We start from the raw sequence: 16,259 nt of genomic DNA, 5'->3' as shown, positions 1-16,259 counted from the left end.
GGGGACGGCGACGACCTCGCCGCGACCCGGGCGCGCCTCCGCCGGAGAGGGGCTTTGCTCCGCGGGAATTAAGGGCAGGAGAAATGTTAGTACACTTTTAATTGGAAACCGAGTTCTTCTTTCAGGGCGGCTTGTTTACTCAGGATCGGGCATTAGAACTCAGGGGAGGCTCTAATTGAAGTGACGGCTTTGGAGATTATGGGGAACATATGGCCCCGCCGCCGGGCTCTTTAGCTGCATTTTCTCATCAACCTGCCGGCCGGCCGGGGGTGCTGCGGCGCCCGCCCTCGGCCGGCTCCAAAGGGCCTTTGAAGAGCGGGCGGGCTGCGTCCGGGCCCCTGGCACCGAGTGCCCCAAACAAAGGCAATCGCACCGCTGGGCACCTAGTTGGGCTCTAACTCAGACTGTTGGGAGCTACGGGCGGGAGACAGTTGCCAGGGAAACGGGGCGATTCCCACTCACTGCCTCCTTGGGCCCGGCCCGGCCAAGCTCACGCGTGGAAACGGGGGTCTTGGGGCAGAATTACGTTTCTCTCCCATCTACCGATCATCACTCAGCCAACCCACCCACCCACCATCGTTCTACACACCCTGGCAGGCTCCGGCACCGACGCCATCAGTTGATTCGCCTCCCACCGGATTCTCTATGTATCTAGAGCTGCCCGTTAACTGAATACAATACCCATAGTTAAGTCTGATGTTCCCTGAAGCAGTAATTTTACATTGCAGGGTTTATCTAAAATTCAAAGTTAACTGGATTTTTGTTTGCTAAATTTCACAGCCTTGTTCATGCTAAGCAAACAGCTGCCTTTTGTTTTAATTCCGGAGGGTCCCTGCTTCAGCGCCAAAGCTCTGCCATCGGGTAACAAAACACGGAGTTGTCCCAACTCTGTCCCCCTCCCCCCCGAGCTTCGCGGTCTGCAAATGCGTAAAAGTATAACAAGTCTTATAGGGTGACTACTTTGAAGAATAACTCTCATTTGAGCACAGAATTTGATCAAAGTGTTTGGCTATTGACTGTCTCCCTGCCCTAGCTGAGTTCAAGCCACTACTTTAGCACCCTTACAGATTCCTAAGAAATTCCTGGACCCTTACCTTGAATAGCAGCATGGGCCACTGATCCCACCTAGTAATGCACACACGTGAACTCAAATTCCTGCTCAAATCACCAAGAAAAAGCAAGCACGCACATGCGTCCCAGCATGCAAACTTGGGCTTGGAACATTAGGAATCCAAATGGTTCTTAAAGGACGTGGCTTTCCGTACACTTTTACAGCACCGAATACCAAGGCGCTCAGAAGAAGCTACGGCCCGATTTGCCACCGAACCTTAGTAAACTAGACTCTGGGGTTTCTCTTCGGTCACGGATGCCGTGCTACAGCTGGTTCCCTCTTCTGCTCAGTATGTGGTCTAAAGCATCTACAGATCCTTCGTGAAATCTCTGGGGTGGACATCTAAAAGTTGATGGGCTTGGCTGGAATGTCAGAGCAAGAAAACCAGTACCTTCCCTGCATTTGTCCCCCCCCCCAATCTTTACTACACAATAGTAAAGGACACGGAGTCTCTGGTCATTTAGCTCAGGTATTAGAAGGTCAAAGACTTAGGATGAGTCATCAGGGCCAGAGACGTCACTCCTAACGTTCACCAGGCACACTGCAAAGTCTTGCCACTGTACTCCAAAGGGATCCGATAGAAGGATGGATACATAGAGGCATGATGTCCACACTATCCCTGGAGAAACAAATCTGAGTGCGTTTCTCCTAAGAGTGAGGTCAAAACAGATGGCAGGACATTGCAGATCAGTGAAGCCTATTAGAAGTTTTGATATTTACTGATTTACTCCCCTGTTGTACTTTTATTCATTGAATTAATGAGGGCTGTGGGCAGCACAGCTGATACCTCTCATCCGGACCAAAAGGTCAATTGGTTTTTCCAAGAACCATCAGATGGCCACAGGAGCAGAAGAGAGGTTTGATGAGTAATTGTAAAAAAACCACACCAAACGTGTGTGTGTGTGTGTGCGCGCGCGCGTGCACACATGTGCGCACTTTTAAAGTATTTTCATATTTATATGCCATGTTGTCTTTGGATCCTTCAAAGCCTCCCACTTCCTTTTAGGAGATGCCCATGAAAAGTATAATGATAGTGATTAATTATTAAGGAGGATCCAGAGTTAGAACAGAAGGTGAACTTCTGACGGATTTGAAAGGGAGTGTAAACTTAGTTCTAATCACCTTGTTTTCATTGCTTTAATTGTACATGAAAAGGTTCTTCAGTTGGGTTCTTACTCTCAGGTAGTAAGTCCAACCGAGTACCTGGAACATCGCCACAGGCAGCCAGGGAGAGCTGTCAGCGAAACATGAGAACAAAACGTGAGGTCTATTTTCATAGGCCTCACATTTTTATCGATTGGACAGCAGAGCATAGTGCTTAATGATGCAGGCTCTGGAGCTGGACTGCCCTAGTTTGAAGTCTGTCTCTTTCAATTACTAGCTGTAGGACCTTAAGCAAATTACTAATTTTTCCATGGTCACCTCCCTCAGCTGTACAATGGGAATAATCATAACACTGCCTCCCACATCAGCTTGATTTGAAGTTAAGTTAGTTCATTTGTGTAAAGTGCCTAAAGCACTGCTTTGTGCCGAGTAAGGGCTCAATAATTATTAACATCATCATCATGCAAAAATCACAATGATCAATTGTTCATTTGATGTTTTTTTTTTTCTTTTCTTACAGGGATTGCGCAAGGGAAATAAACACACACAGCACACTATGGTAGCTGAAATGTGCTCAGCAGCGACTGCACTAATTTTAAATGATGACTTCTACCAAAATAATTAAGTATCCAAAATTAAATTACAGTCGATGGAAAAGAGATAATGCATTGTCTGAGTTGGTACATTGCCTGTAACTTTTCAAGCATGAAAGATAAACTCTACTCAACTCACAATTATAGCAGAGGCTGAGTATCAAGTGTCCTGACTTGGTAATTGGTAGAATTAAGTTCTTATTCTGGCTTATCCCTGACTCAAGTATCCTGTGTCCTTATTTCTCCGTCTATAATATGAAGACAAAACAAATACACTGGAAGACAAAGGTTCAGAAAAGAAAAAGCAGCACTGATCCCCAGACTGAAGGCAACAAATAATTCTGATGGTCAATTTCATGGCTGTGATACTAACAAGAGACACCATTTAATTCAAAAACAACTTAGAGGGCTCAGGCAATTACAACTTTCTCTTGTGTACTATCCAGAGATTCCAGATTAATAAATCAAAAATGTCCATGAAGACCTTTGTGCTAGTCATGATCTATGTTTTTCACGTCCCCTTTCATAACACTGACAACAATGAAAACGGGTAATAGTTATTGCATGTTTACTTCTGTGCAGGGCACCGTGCCAAGTCTTTGGGGCCAGATGATCTCTTCGGTGTCTAGTCTTATTCTCAGCACCTGACAGAGATGGGGGGATCCAGAAGATTAAAACATAGCTACTGGCTTGAAATTTGAAGAATTCATATCAATTCCAAAACCTGGGGGGTAGGTTTATAAGTAATTGCCCATTTTTTGGACTTTGGGCCATGATCCAATGGTCGGTTATGACATTAATACAGTAAGACTATAATTAAAAAATAAATAAAATAGGAAATATTAGTATGTCAATGTGTTGAAATGTGACTTCATACACACACACACGAAATGTGTACAATAGGTCATGATAAATATATACATATAAGTATATATGTGTGTGTGTGTATATATATATATACATAACTGATCTGTTGCTGAAATTTTCTGAAAAATGCTGTTTAGAGGAGTCTTCTGAAAATGCTGCTTTAGAGGAAAGCATAAACTATGAAATATTTTTTAAACAATTATACTATTTACCTGAGTGAGGTTTTTCATGCTGTTGTTTTTTAAAGGCTCACCCTTTGTTTCTTAAAGGAAAGAATAACAAAACCAATCTCTGGGTTGTCCCTTTCGCAGCTCTCAGCCTCCTTATATCCCTTTCTATCTGGGCCTCACTGTTCCCCAGGCTTTAGGAGGTTGGCTTCGGGACATTTCTCTGACTTGCATTGCTCAGTGTTCTCTAACTCCGCTGCCCTTCTTTTCCTACAACTAAAACACAGCATTTAGCACAGATCCTCAGACAGGGCAAGCATATGTAAGAAATATCTACTGAATTAAGGCTGATAAGGTGACTGCCAGGAAGGGCATAAATAGATTATGGTTGTGTCAGAGCAATCGCAACAGGCCTATTCAGGAGTAGAGTGCATTCACTAACAGGTAACTGTCAGGTTCAAAGGCCCTTTGTAGAGTCCAAGACTAGTGCTGCAGAAGAGCAGAAGAATCCAGTCCAAAAGCAATTTATTTGAAGACATCCCACCACCCTCGGGCCAAGAGGCATAGAGAGAGGCAAACTCCAGGATAACCACATTCCAGAAAATGCTATGTTCAGGAATTTGAAGATACTTGGGCACTCAAAAAAGCTCCAATCAGAGTCACTCTAAACCTCAGTTCCCAGTCTGTAAAAGAACGGTAGCTAAGTTCAACACATGCTTCCCATTCCTGCTTGAAATTCCTATGAAATCCCAGAAGTGACAGCAAGATGGTTTCCTCCTGGCCTGCACTGACTTTCAAGTGCAGCACTACCTATAATTTTCAGGGACCGGGGAGCACCTCTGAGACATGCAGGCCAATGGGGTGACTCAGTCCCTCTCTAGCCCACACTTCCTAGCCACCCAAAATGACAGACCCTCTGTGTACTACCCTGACATGGTCCCAGGTCAGCTATCCAGAAACATCTGAAACAGAAGAGCAAAGACAGAAGATGAGACTTTTGTAAATGAGGGATCTTTAATGAGATAAGCACATGAGCCATGAGCTCCCCACCCCTCAAACCAGGAGACAAGAACAATGCCTGCCATTTACTAAATGCCCTAGATCCATGCCCTTGATCACTTTTTTCAGGCCCTTGATCACTTTTCACTGATTCAGAAAGAGAATCCCGGACAGGGGAAGTATCTTTCCCAAAGTCGCACTGCTGTTAGTCTGGGGCAAGACTCAAATGCAGACCTAACTTTAGCCCCAAGCCCTCTGCACACCATAAGGAAATTGACACTTGCTCATCCCTCCTGCTCAGTTTTTCTTTCAATCTTGCGTTCTGAAGTTCATGACTATGAACTGACAAGGATAATCCTATAGGACAGTCAGGCATTTTCCAAAATTTGTCAGGTAATCACTACTTCTCTACTCTAATTTATTGGAGAACAAGAGTTCCAAGATACATTGGAATCAAGAGAGGCTCACTAGTTTTGTAATGAAAATTTTTTTAAGTTTATTTATTTATTTTGAGAGAGGTAGAAAAGTAGGGGAGGGACAAAGAGAAAGGGAGAAAGAGAATCCCAAGCAGGCTCCATACTGGCAGCACAGAGACCCATGCGGGGCTCGATCTCGCAAACCGTGAGATCATGACCTGAGCCGAAACCAAAAGTCGGATGCTTAACTGACTGAGCCACCCAGGTGCCCTTGTAATGAATTAAAAAAAAAAAAATTCCAAAGTTGTGGAAGGAAATTAAAACGAACGTCTAAACCTGACTCTGAAAGGAAGGAAAAAGAGATGTATCCCACAATTAGAGTAACAAGTAGCAATAACCCACACCCTAAGGAAAATTAAGAGAGAAGAAGGACCCCCCACCCCCAGTCTTCAGTATGTGTCAGGAGTCTTCATTCCAGCTCCTAGTAAGAGTCATACTGGAGATTGGTGCTTCTCTGCTAAGGACCTCAGAGGTTAGTAAGAACAGGACAGAGTTAATTTATTCACACACTAAGCAAACATTTGCTGAGCACCTGTTGCATGTCAGGCACTGTGCTGGGGCCAGGGGAGTTTAGACCATGGGGGGAGAAGGGGTAAAAGCCTTCCCAGCAGTCCACACTACTGGAGAAACAGAGGCCATGGAATTGCTGTATTTATTTGAAACCTAAAACTTCCTTTGCAGAAAGGCATCCTCATCATGGGGATCTCAGCCCAGGCTTCCTTTGGGAAAATCCCTCTACAAAAGCAGAACTTGGAAGAGAGCCCTGCCTTACCCTGCTGATGGCTTCAACTCTCAGGACAAGCTACTCTTGGACTTCAGTGCTGATCGAGGAAGCGGTGATAAGCCAAGAGGAATTAATGGTTTGAACCTTGGAAGAACCTAATAGCGGAGGAATCAATTCTGAGCATAATCTAAGATGCAGGCTTGGGGCGCCTGGGTGGCTCTGTCTGTTAAGTGACTTTGGCTCAGTTCACGATTGCAAGGTTCCGGAGTTTGAACCTCGTGTTGGGCTCTGTGCTGACAGCTCAGAACCTGGAGTCTGCTTTAGATTCTGTGTCTGTGTCTCCCCCTCTCTCTGCCCCTCCCCACCCTCTCTGTCTCAAAAATAAACAAACATTAAAAAATGTTAATGTATGCTGGTCTTCAGAAAAGAAAACCTTAAAATGGTAAACAAGCCACAGAACAGAAAAGCAAAAAAACAGTTTGAGTCGATGGTGAGGGCCGATAAAAAGAAATGAAATATAAAGATATTGTTGGAGGGAGGGGCAAAAAATGAAATTCTGACTAGACATCGGTCATCTCACAAATGGAAAAAAAAGGTAAGCAATTTAACGTAAAAATAACATACAATTAAACACAACTTGGAAACCTGAATTGAATATGGATTGAAATGGATAAAGACATTAGTGGAAAATATCATGAAATCAAATAATGACTTTAGTTTATATATAGTTAATAGTTTTATATATATATAGTTAATAATACTATACCTATGTTAATTTCTTAGTTCACATGATATACTTATCACAACGCAAACACAAATGTGAAATGTTAACATTCAGGGAAGCCAGACAAAGGCCCCATATGGGAACTTCTGTCTTACTTTCCAATTCTTCTGTAAATCTACAATTTTATTGTAAAGTTAAAAAAAATAATGTTTATTTATTTTGACAGAGCAAATGGGGAAGGGGCAAAGAGAGAGGGAGAGAGAGAGAATCCCAAGCAGGCTCCACACTGTCAGCGCAGAGCCGGACGCGGGGTTTGAGCTCCTGAACCACGAGATCATGACCTGAGCTGAAATCAAGAGTCGGACGCTTAACCAACTGAGCCACCCAGGAGGCCCATCAAAGTAAAAGAGTTTCTAAAACCTGCTGCACAAGACACTCTCAGATGACCTCTGATGTTGAAACATGAAGACAGAAGGGGCAGATAACTAAGAAATGCAACACGGACCAGCCAGGAGCCGTGAGTGCCTACAGCCAGCCCCCCAGCCCCCACCCCAGGTCAAAAGAAGTCAATGAAACCATGGGTCACATCAATAGAACAAATGTGACATCCACGACAAGTAGTAATTAACAACACTGTGCTAGTTCGGACCACATGTGGAAGATTTCACCCCCTTCTGGGTAGAACATTCTAGAGAGGCTGCAGTATTTGTAGAGAGAGAGAGCAGTCTCTTCTAAGTGAGAGTTGGAAGAATGGGGAAGAACAAGACAGAGCAAAAGATCTGGACCCAGACAGTGTGAGGCCCTCCATAGGCAGCTCAAAGGACCGTCCCACGACAGGGAGACTGGCTGATTTTGTTCCTACAAACTCCATTCTTCTTGAGAGCTTGCTTCCAGGCCACTGGCAAAGCTGGACCAGGATAAAAGGAGCTTTTCTGGCCATACTAGAAAAGAGATCCAACAGCTAAGTGTCTCCAAATTTGGTGTCCCTTTTTGGCTGCAAATCTGTCACAGGCTCTTGTGTAAGTCAGAACAGTCCACATCATAAAACCATAGATTCTAGAATCCTAGATTTAAACAGCCCTAAAGGTCACTGGCCTCATCTTCCACCCACTGCAATTAAAATGTTGAGATGCAGGCCTTTTCCCTTCTCATAAAGAGTCTAGTCTGTACCCTCTGTTGGACACCAAAATCTGTCATCTTGCCCCCACATAATGGGTAAGACTCGCCTGTTATTGCTTGGCCTTATTTTCACAAAACTAAATGTACAGAGTGTCTTTAGCTACCTATGGTTTAGTAAGCTCATCACTATCCTCCAGACTCACTCTAGTTTGTCAGTGGCGTCCTAAACGGTGTCACTTAAAATTAGACCAAATACACTAAATGTGCCCTAAGGAATGCAGAAGTGGTGTTCCAGTTACATGTTAGGGACGGGATAGGTCCATTAAGACAGCATTCCTTGGGGCTCCCGCTGACTTCATGGCCAAGCAGACCCCACGGGGCACACTCTCACAACAGGTGCCATGCCCTATACTCACCAGTGAATTCTGGAACCCAATGGTTAAATTTCGTCTTGCTGACTTTGTGCTCTTCTGTGAGCCTGTCAAAATATTTTGGAGCACCGAGAGCGTCAGCCGCCACACCAGCCTTCCCTGCCAGCTTTGTGTCATCGGCAGATCGGAAAAACCTGCCTTCTGCGTCTTCATCCAAGTCATCGATAAAAACGTTAAAGATGACAGCCCATTCGATCATTCACTCACCAAATATTTATCGAGCACCCACAATACGTAGAGCACTCAGGACAGAAATGAGAGGAGGAATTGTATTTGCACCAGGATACCTTCTAGAATGGTTTGCTCTCTCTGAACCTCTAAAAGGAGGTGGACTTCTTTTCCCGAAGCTTAGAAGCTTGTCCTGTTAGTGAGGCAGGATTTGGCACACAAAATATTTTGTTTTAAAATTATTTTTAACATTTATTTATTTTTGAGAGACAGAGAGATAGAGCACAAGCAGGGGAGGAGCAGAGAGAGAGGGAGACACAGAATCTGAAGCAGGCTCTAGGCTCTGAGCTGTCTGCACAGAGCCCGACACGGGGCTTGAACCCACAGACCATGGATCATGACCTGAGCCAAAGCTGGAAGTTCAACTGACTGAGCCACTCAGGCGCCCTGGCACACAAAACATTTTGTGATATAAGGTAAGCAATGTTTATATAATTGACAAGATGAATGCTACAGAAAATACAGAAACTAGATTCTGACTGTGACTTTAATGTCATTTTGCTTATAGCTGCAAAGCAATGATAGATTTTCAAGCTGAAAGGAATGACAGAAGTCTCTCAGAACCACTCTCTTCCCCACCACACCGATAATTGTTTCAACAAGTGTGTGTGGGGGGGTGTCTATCTGTTGAGTAGTCTGACTCTTTGTTAGCTCTAATAATTAGAATGACATTCGAATAGTTCCAATGTGGAGTCCAAATTGCTTGCCTTTACCTATCCATCTATAATGCAAGTACTCAGTGATTTGGTCAAATAATTAAAGTCTCATTCTGCTCTCTGATGTTAGAAATAGGTCTGATCCACCCACTGAAGGCAGCAGTTATGCCTTTATGTAGTCTTGATTTTTCTAGCCTAAATATGTTAATTTCTTCATCTGACATCATTTTGAGATCTCCCCACCCCTGCGCCATTCTTACCATTCACATCAGGACTCCTTCCCCGGCATAAGGCCAACACTTAGGATACACCTACTGAATGGATCTGCACACAAGTGAACCAGAAAGCTCTACATTGTCATTATCAGCTTCAAAAGAAAACGCTCGGAACTGAACATACTGCTGAAAGTGCGGTGCAAAAAGTAGGACATCTTACAGTTCCCGTGCTCTGGAAGTTATATTTCTATTAACACTGCTCAGATCCAGCTTTTTCTTTTTGTCTTTGTGCAGGGATACGGGCTGGGGGAAGGGGGGACGGTACCTTAATGCCTCCTACTAAGTCTGGAGCCAGTTAAAATCTGTGTGTCTTTAACACGGCCAACTGGATAAATTCATGGTTGAGCCCCACACCATCATGTAGCAAGAAAGGCCTGACCACAGCATTTCTTTCCACGTGAGAAGAAGGGTATGTCCCGCTGGATGTGCCTGTCTTTTGTAAGTCACACTGGCACTCTGATCACCATGGCACCTAAGCCCTTTGGGAATCTGCAGAGTTTGCAATATTCTGGGAAGGAGGCCTAAGTGGGTGGGCACAGCAAGGCTCTGAAGGGGTAACAGCGGGTGAGCTGACCTTCGTATACCAAGTGGAGGCCACGAAGCTTGGTTCAGCCTGGGCCCAATTAGCCAGGAGGAGACACTCAAAATGTCCATGGCGGTGTTCCTGAGAAGGAGGAATTGCCTTCAAATTAAAACACATCCAGGAAAACTTAAGACTGGCGAGCCCAGTAGGAGTGGGGTTGTCCTGGTGCTGGCTTACGTAAGGCAGCAAGCAGAGCCCGGCGAGAAGAGCCAACTGGGAGGTACGGGAAGCAGACACATCGCTATGAGGATCCCAGGCGGGCAGGCATTTGTTAAGGACCAGCATCTACCACATATCAGATGTTTGGTGCGCCTTCTCTCTCATTCCCCCCAAACAGCGCTGTCGGTTAGGCATGATTATCACCACTTTACAGCTGTGGAAACTGAGGCTTAGAGAGGTTTAGAAAGTTGCCCCGAGTCACATCGCTCTCCGTGGGGCAGCCAGGAGGAGGACCCCACCTGTCCCCATAGCCCGGGAACTTGAACATCCTGCTGCAGGGCTTTTGTTTCATGAGTTCCTCCCTTCCTTCACAAAGATCTCTATCGAGCACCCTCAGTATTGCGGGCCTGTGCTAAGCCCTGGGGACACAGTGGTAAAAAGACACATGCTGTCCCTCCTGGGGCTTAGCCCTTGGCAAGAGCAACAACCAGCCAATGGGCAACTGCAGTAAAATAAGATCCGTAGCCCCGTAGGAGAAGTTAAGGGTAAACTCACCCTCAGGAGGGATTAGGGGTCTTCCTCGGCCCTAAGAGAGAAGCTGAAAGAACGTGCCAGGAAGTCCCCAAAGTGCGGGACAGAGGCAGAGAGGGAATGAAAACTCAAGGCATGGAGGTGAGTGCTACAGACACTGATGTGCTAGAGGCCAGCAAAGTCCAGATGAAGAGCTGGAGGTCTTCAAGGACCCTGAGAGCCTGAAGAGGTGTGCGGTGTGAGGTTACAGCCACGTTCGGGGGACTGGAATTGCACTGGGATCGGCAAAAAAGAATTAGGAATTAATAAAGCCATGTGTCTCTCACTGATTTGAAGAAGGGGGGGTGGCCAAGCCAGACAAATGCCGCCCTGGGGGGACACAGGCTCAGCTTGGACACTTTTAATTCAATTTCTCTGGCCTCCTCAAACAATCTCTGGACCTCTCCTATCCCCTCTCCCCCACTCCCACCCCCGACCGCCTAGGCAGGAAGGGTGGGGGTTGGGCTGTGGTACAGACACATTCTAGATCCTTTCTCTGCGTGACACATGGAGCCTCAGATAGATTCCAGCTTTCGCACTTGACAGATGAGGAAACAGAGGCTTAGAGCAGCTCAGTGATTACCGCAGGCTGAATTGCTGGCCACTTCATCACGCCCTTTAACGGTATTACAGAACTATACCGGCGGAGGGATCTGAGGTGTGTGCAGGAGACTCCCCCCTCCCACCCTGGACTTTGGGCTTGAGCTTTTTTTTTAGGTTTTAAAAAAATGTTTGCTTTATTTTGAGAGAGACGGAGACAGCATGAGCAGGGGAGGGGCAGAGAGAGAGTGAGAGAGAGAGAGAATCCCAAGCAGGCTATGCCCTGTGAGCTGCAGAGCTCAATGCTGGGCTCGAACCCATGAACTGTGAGATCATGACCTCAGCTGAAACCAAGTCAGAAGCTTGAACTACTGCGTCACTTGGGCGCCCTTGGGCTGAAGCTTTGAATTTGCTTCATTAGCAGATACGGTATGAAGAGAAGCTGGAGATGCCCCAGTAGGGCTCCGCGTGCCTCCTTGCACTGTTGTCATTGCCAAGGGAAGACCACGCCCCAGACCTGCTGCTTCTCAAGCACGTCCGTGAATCAAGGAGAACCGACTCAAGGCTGGTCTGCAGCCTACAGCTGAGCTCAGCAACTTCCAGGCAACCTGCAGGTGCTCAGCCTGAAGCAGAGTCACTCCCCTTAACCTAGAGGCTTGTGAACACAGCACTAAGTATTTACATTTGTAATGCATGGAATTGGGGGTAGTTGTTACACAGCATCATCATGCCAATTCCTGACCCGTAAGAGATCACGCCAACCTTACAAAGGTAACTGTCCAGAATGCACAGACCTGCTTTGCCGTGGAGCTGGGCTGCCCCAGCGGCTGGTCCTCTAAGGAAAAAGCCATGCAGCCCGTCGGCCCACCTCCCTACCCCACGCTCCACGTCCCTGCCCACCGCACGCGCGGGGCACTCACCTGAGTCTGACGCTGCTGGGCTCACCAGGCTCAGTAGCTCCCGCTCCTTCTCATAGTCCCCTTTGCAGAGGAGCTGCCCCTCCTTCAGGACAAACTCATCGCCCTTCTGGAGCTGTCGCTCACAGACACAGCAGCAGAAGCAGCTCAGGTGGTACACGCTCTTCTGGGCCCGCATGACGAACTCATTGGGCGCGATGGCCTCAAAGCAGCCCCCGCATTTGACAGCAAACAGCCTGGCAGTGGGGAAGAAAGGGAAGTAGGGGCTTTGAGAAAGCTCAGATTGGAGCCAGCTGGCCTCAGGTCAACAGCACACGAGGCTCTGAGCCCTGGGGTGAGGATGTTTTGGAACAAAATACACTCAAAATCCACATGATGGATTCCCTGAGGAGGCCTGAACCAAGGGATTCAGTTGAGTGCCTCCCAAAGGCTTACAACAAGCAGGGGCAGGGGTGCTGGAGACAGGCCGAGCTAATGCCCAGGGTGCAAATGGGGTGATCTAGACACGGGGCTCCTGAAGGGTGGTCTACATATGGGTACCAGGGAGCTGCTCAGAATCCCTGGGGAGTGACACAAATGTCCGGGCCCATTCCCATCAGTATGCAAAAAGGGGAGGCCCAGAATGTGAATCTGAGCAGGCTTGCCAGGGGAAGCGGACGTGTTCGCTGGTTTCTGCGAGAGAAACTGCATCCTAGCTTCCCGGCACGGGGTTCGATGGACGCAGCCTCTGTCTCGGAGCTTAATTCTTACTTCACTTCAGTTAATTTCAACAAGCCACAGAGAGGGCGTCTGTCTATGCCGAACCAAAGCAGGAGGGACTGGTGATGTGAAGACGAATAAAAGAAAATCCCTTTCAGAAATGAGCTCAGTCTAATGGATGAGACGAGACACATCCAAATGATGGCAGCGGGGACACGGAGGAGGAAACAAGGAGGGCTCGGGGACGCCTAGAGCGATCTGCATTGTAGCAGGAGGTCAGTGCACCTTGGTGAAAGGAAAGACAGGAAGGCGGGCAGGTGGACGGCATAAAGGGGTGGGGAGGAGGGGACCCCCGCCCCGTGTGAAGGTCCGAAGTCGCAGCCATGCCCGGGTGTGCTCCAGGAGGTGAGGCGCCCCAGGCAGGGTGGCAGGCGAGGCCAGTCGTGACCGCTCGCACTCGGGCTGGACAGCATGTGGCGAGCAATGGGGAGTCGCTGAACAATGGTTAACACGGTTAAGAGCCCTGTTTAGGAAAAGGAACTCTTCGTGATGCCAAGGGTAGAGCGACAAGGGTCACTGATACGGCAGTAGCAGGGAGCCAGGGAGGAGGGGTCGGAGCCCTCCATCTGGAGACGGGGGAGCCCCTGGGCTCCTGGTGGTCGAGATGGAGGAGGATGAGGATGATGACGCCCCCACCCCTGCAAACACACCGTGTCTGATTCCCTGCTCTGGGCGTATTTACACCATTCCGCCCTTCTGCAATGCCCCCCCAACCCCTTCTCTGGTTGATCTAACCAAATCCAACCTGCCCTTCAGGACAAGGCACCTGCCACCTGCTTGAATCCAGACAGCCTCTCCTGCCTCAGTCCGAAGGAACTGACCCTCCTTGGAACATCTTTACATGAACTGTCTGCGCCCGTGGCTCAGTCATTCCCTGGAGAAGTTTCAAGACGCAAAAAGCAGCAAGGTCCAGAGGGCTGGGCTCTGTTACCAGCTACGCCTACAACTGCCTGCACCACTATGGGCCGGCCATTCTTCCCCTTTGCACTCTTTTCCTGGCTGTCGCTAAGAAGTCAGGCCAACCTCCTCCAGCTCCCAAAGTCTTCCTGGGATTGCTTCCTACTGCTAACTTGAAATATTTTAATCTTGCCTTATCGATGCGATTTTCCTATGCGTACAACTTCTCATGCCAATAGCCTGTCGTTGAAGAACCAGGCCTATGGAATACAGCCCACAACCTCTTGCACATGGCGGAGACTTCATGAAAGTGGATTTTATTTGTCCCATGATCTAACTGGTTCTCCTAAAATAACACGTGGAAAGAGCTTCACATAGGAGCTGCTGCACAGCGGGTCCCCATAAAAGTAACTTGTTTCCTAGACTCCCCCCAAGACTAGTAATAGTTCAGGGCGGTCTGGGACAGACTAAAATGAACAGCAGATCTAGTTCTTTTTCTCTTTTTTTAAATTGCCTCAGGATAACATAATTGCCTTCCTCAACATCTTTGGCAAAGCACAGAGATAATATACCCTAAAAATATCTCGGGGATTGATTCATTATGGCACTCATTTTTGCATCTCCAAAATAAACAGTTTTTTTTTAAGGCACTAGCACAACGGGGGGAAAAGAATCTCTCTCAAAAGAGTCTCTGTTTGTCCTCAAATACCAGCAAGGTCAGCAGACACGGACAGTTCAGATGGTGTGGGGCAGCGATGGCGGCAGGGAGGTGGAATGGCCAGAGTGCATAAAAACCCCACACCCCTCCTCTCTTTGTGAAGATGAGATGCAGTGGACTCAGAGCACATCCAGGTGGCCGATGCCACTGTGTTGTGCCAATAAGCCTGATGCTGGAAGCAGCTGAGGAAGATGAATAACAGAAGGGCATCTTCCTATAGACAGGCCAATCACCATCATGGCTTCAGCATGGCCAATCCCAACTCAAAAGCTCATTCCCACCTTCAGTCACTCATTCAGTCTTTTTTTTTTCTTCATTCATTTCAAAAGTTCATTCATACATTCATTTGCTCGTCTACGCTTCTTTTCACTCATTCATTCAGAATGAATGAGTGTCTGTTAGGCGTGGGCCATCACTGTCGGCACAAAATTATACAAAGTCCCCAACCCCATGGAGCCAGCAAACAAACAAACAAAACTCAAATACTGTCTACCCATAAAGAATTACCTGTGGGAAACCAGAAACACAAACAGTACAAGGCAATGTCCAGTGAACAGAAGACAGAATGGCATAAAGTCGTCGTTTGCTGGTAATACAATCACTTCCCAGCTCTAAAGCTGTACTGGTGTATGATGCGAAGTCTATGCATGTGGATGGAGTATCTGTCTTGGAAGCTTCTCGGAGGAAGCGAATAGTTTTGAGGGCAGAGAGGAAGTGAAGGAGGGGTTCCCAACGAGGCAGTGCACACGGATTGGCAAAAGAAAAATGGAGGCCGTTCAGATTCTTCAGGTGAAGGAAGCCAGGGCTTGGAGAGGAGAATGAAGTTGCCTTTCGTGACCCCATGATGGAGCAGCTTCCCAGGACGGAAGCCAGGCAGCAGGTGATTCTAGCACAGCGCATGATCAGGAAGGCGTGAGCTCGCTCACTCTCTCAGCCCAGGCCTTGGGCTACCACAGCGGCCCCCTACGCCCTCCTTTGGCCATCAAGAACACCTTAGAAACACCCATCCTGCTACGCCTGCCCTCCGCCTCTCAACTTCCAAGTGGCTGGTGTGGCTCCTTTCCCCCTGACGATGGGCCGGAACCATAATTCCAGATGCCACCAGCCCTGCCTTTTCCTTCTCCACGCCAGTCCCTTAAACATTTGCTTTTACTTCCCTGCCTCCACGCTGGATGCCATGCCTCAGGCAGAAAATCACCCAGTTCAGCCCTGACCCCTAGTCCTGAGTCACTGTTTGCCAACCTGAGCAAACTAATCAATGCTTTTCCAGAAGCCAGTCAAAGGCCCTTTGTCCCCGAAGCCTTCCTTCTCCTCCCCTTCCCCGGGAATGAACTGTTAAACAGACTCAAGGCGAATGCTCCCTGGGAATCAACAAGCACTTGAGAATCTGCGGCCGCAGGTGGTAGCATCTGTGCTTGTCCAACTTCGACCCTGTCAATCTCCTCCCCTGTCTCCGCCCTTCTTAATTTCAGCCCCTGCTCTAAAAATCTCCCCCAAGTCGGAGGAGGGAGGGTCAGGGTGAGCTCAACAAAGGAAGCCGGCCATGTTGACTCAGGAGCGGCTGGAGTTGTCTGGGCTCCAACCCTGAAATGGTCACGGTCAGTGGGGATGATGGACTGGAAAGAGGGGGGGCAGCCCCGTT

General features: G+C 47.6%; 1 protein-coding gene and 1 long non-coding RNA gene across 2 annotated transcripts in view; one reads left to right on the top strand and one right to left on the bottom strand.

Annotated features, from left to right (window-relative positions):
* The window catches only part of LMX1A (LIM homeobox transcription factor 1 alpha), a 170,496-nt gene that overhangs the window by 35,564 nt on the left and 118,673 nt on the right, over positions 1-16,259 (bottom strand). Inside the window, exon 3 of the mRNA XM_077759968.1 lies at positions 12,247-12,479. Coding sequence (XP_077616094.1) covers positions 12,247-12,479 — 233 coding nt within the window. The remainder of the gene's footprint in view (positions 1-12,246; positions 12,480-16,259) is intronic.
* LOC144228156 (uncharacterized) lies at positions 393-3,289 on the top strand. The gene is made up of 2 exons (XR_013334137.1): positions 393-1,400; positions 2,736-3,289. It is a non-coding gene; the product is annotated as an uncharacterized LOC144228156 (long non-coding RNA).

The sequence above is a fragment of the Crocuta crocuta genome, unplaced genomic scaffold, assembly GCF_008692635.1.
Source record: "Crocuta crocuta isolate KB4526 unplaced genomic scaffold, BGI_CrCroc_1.0 scaffold133, whole genome shotgun sequence".
Lineage (NCBI taxonomy): Eukaryota > Metazoa > Chordata > Mammalia > Carnivora > Hyaenidae > Crocuta > Crocuta crocuta.
The sequence above is the reverse complement of the archived record's forward strand: the minus strand, read 5'-3'. Positions and strand labels throughout refer to the sequence as shown.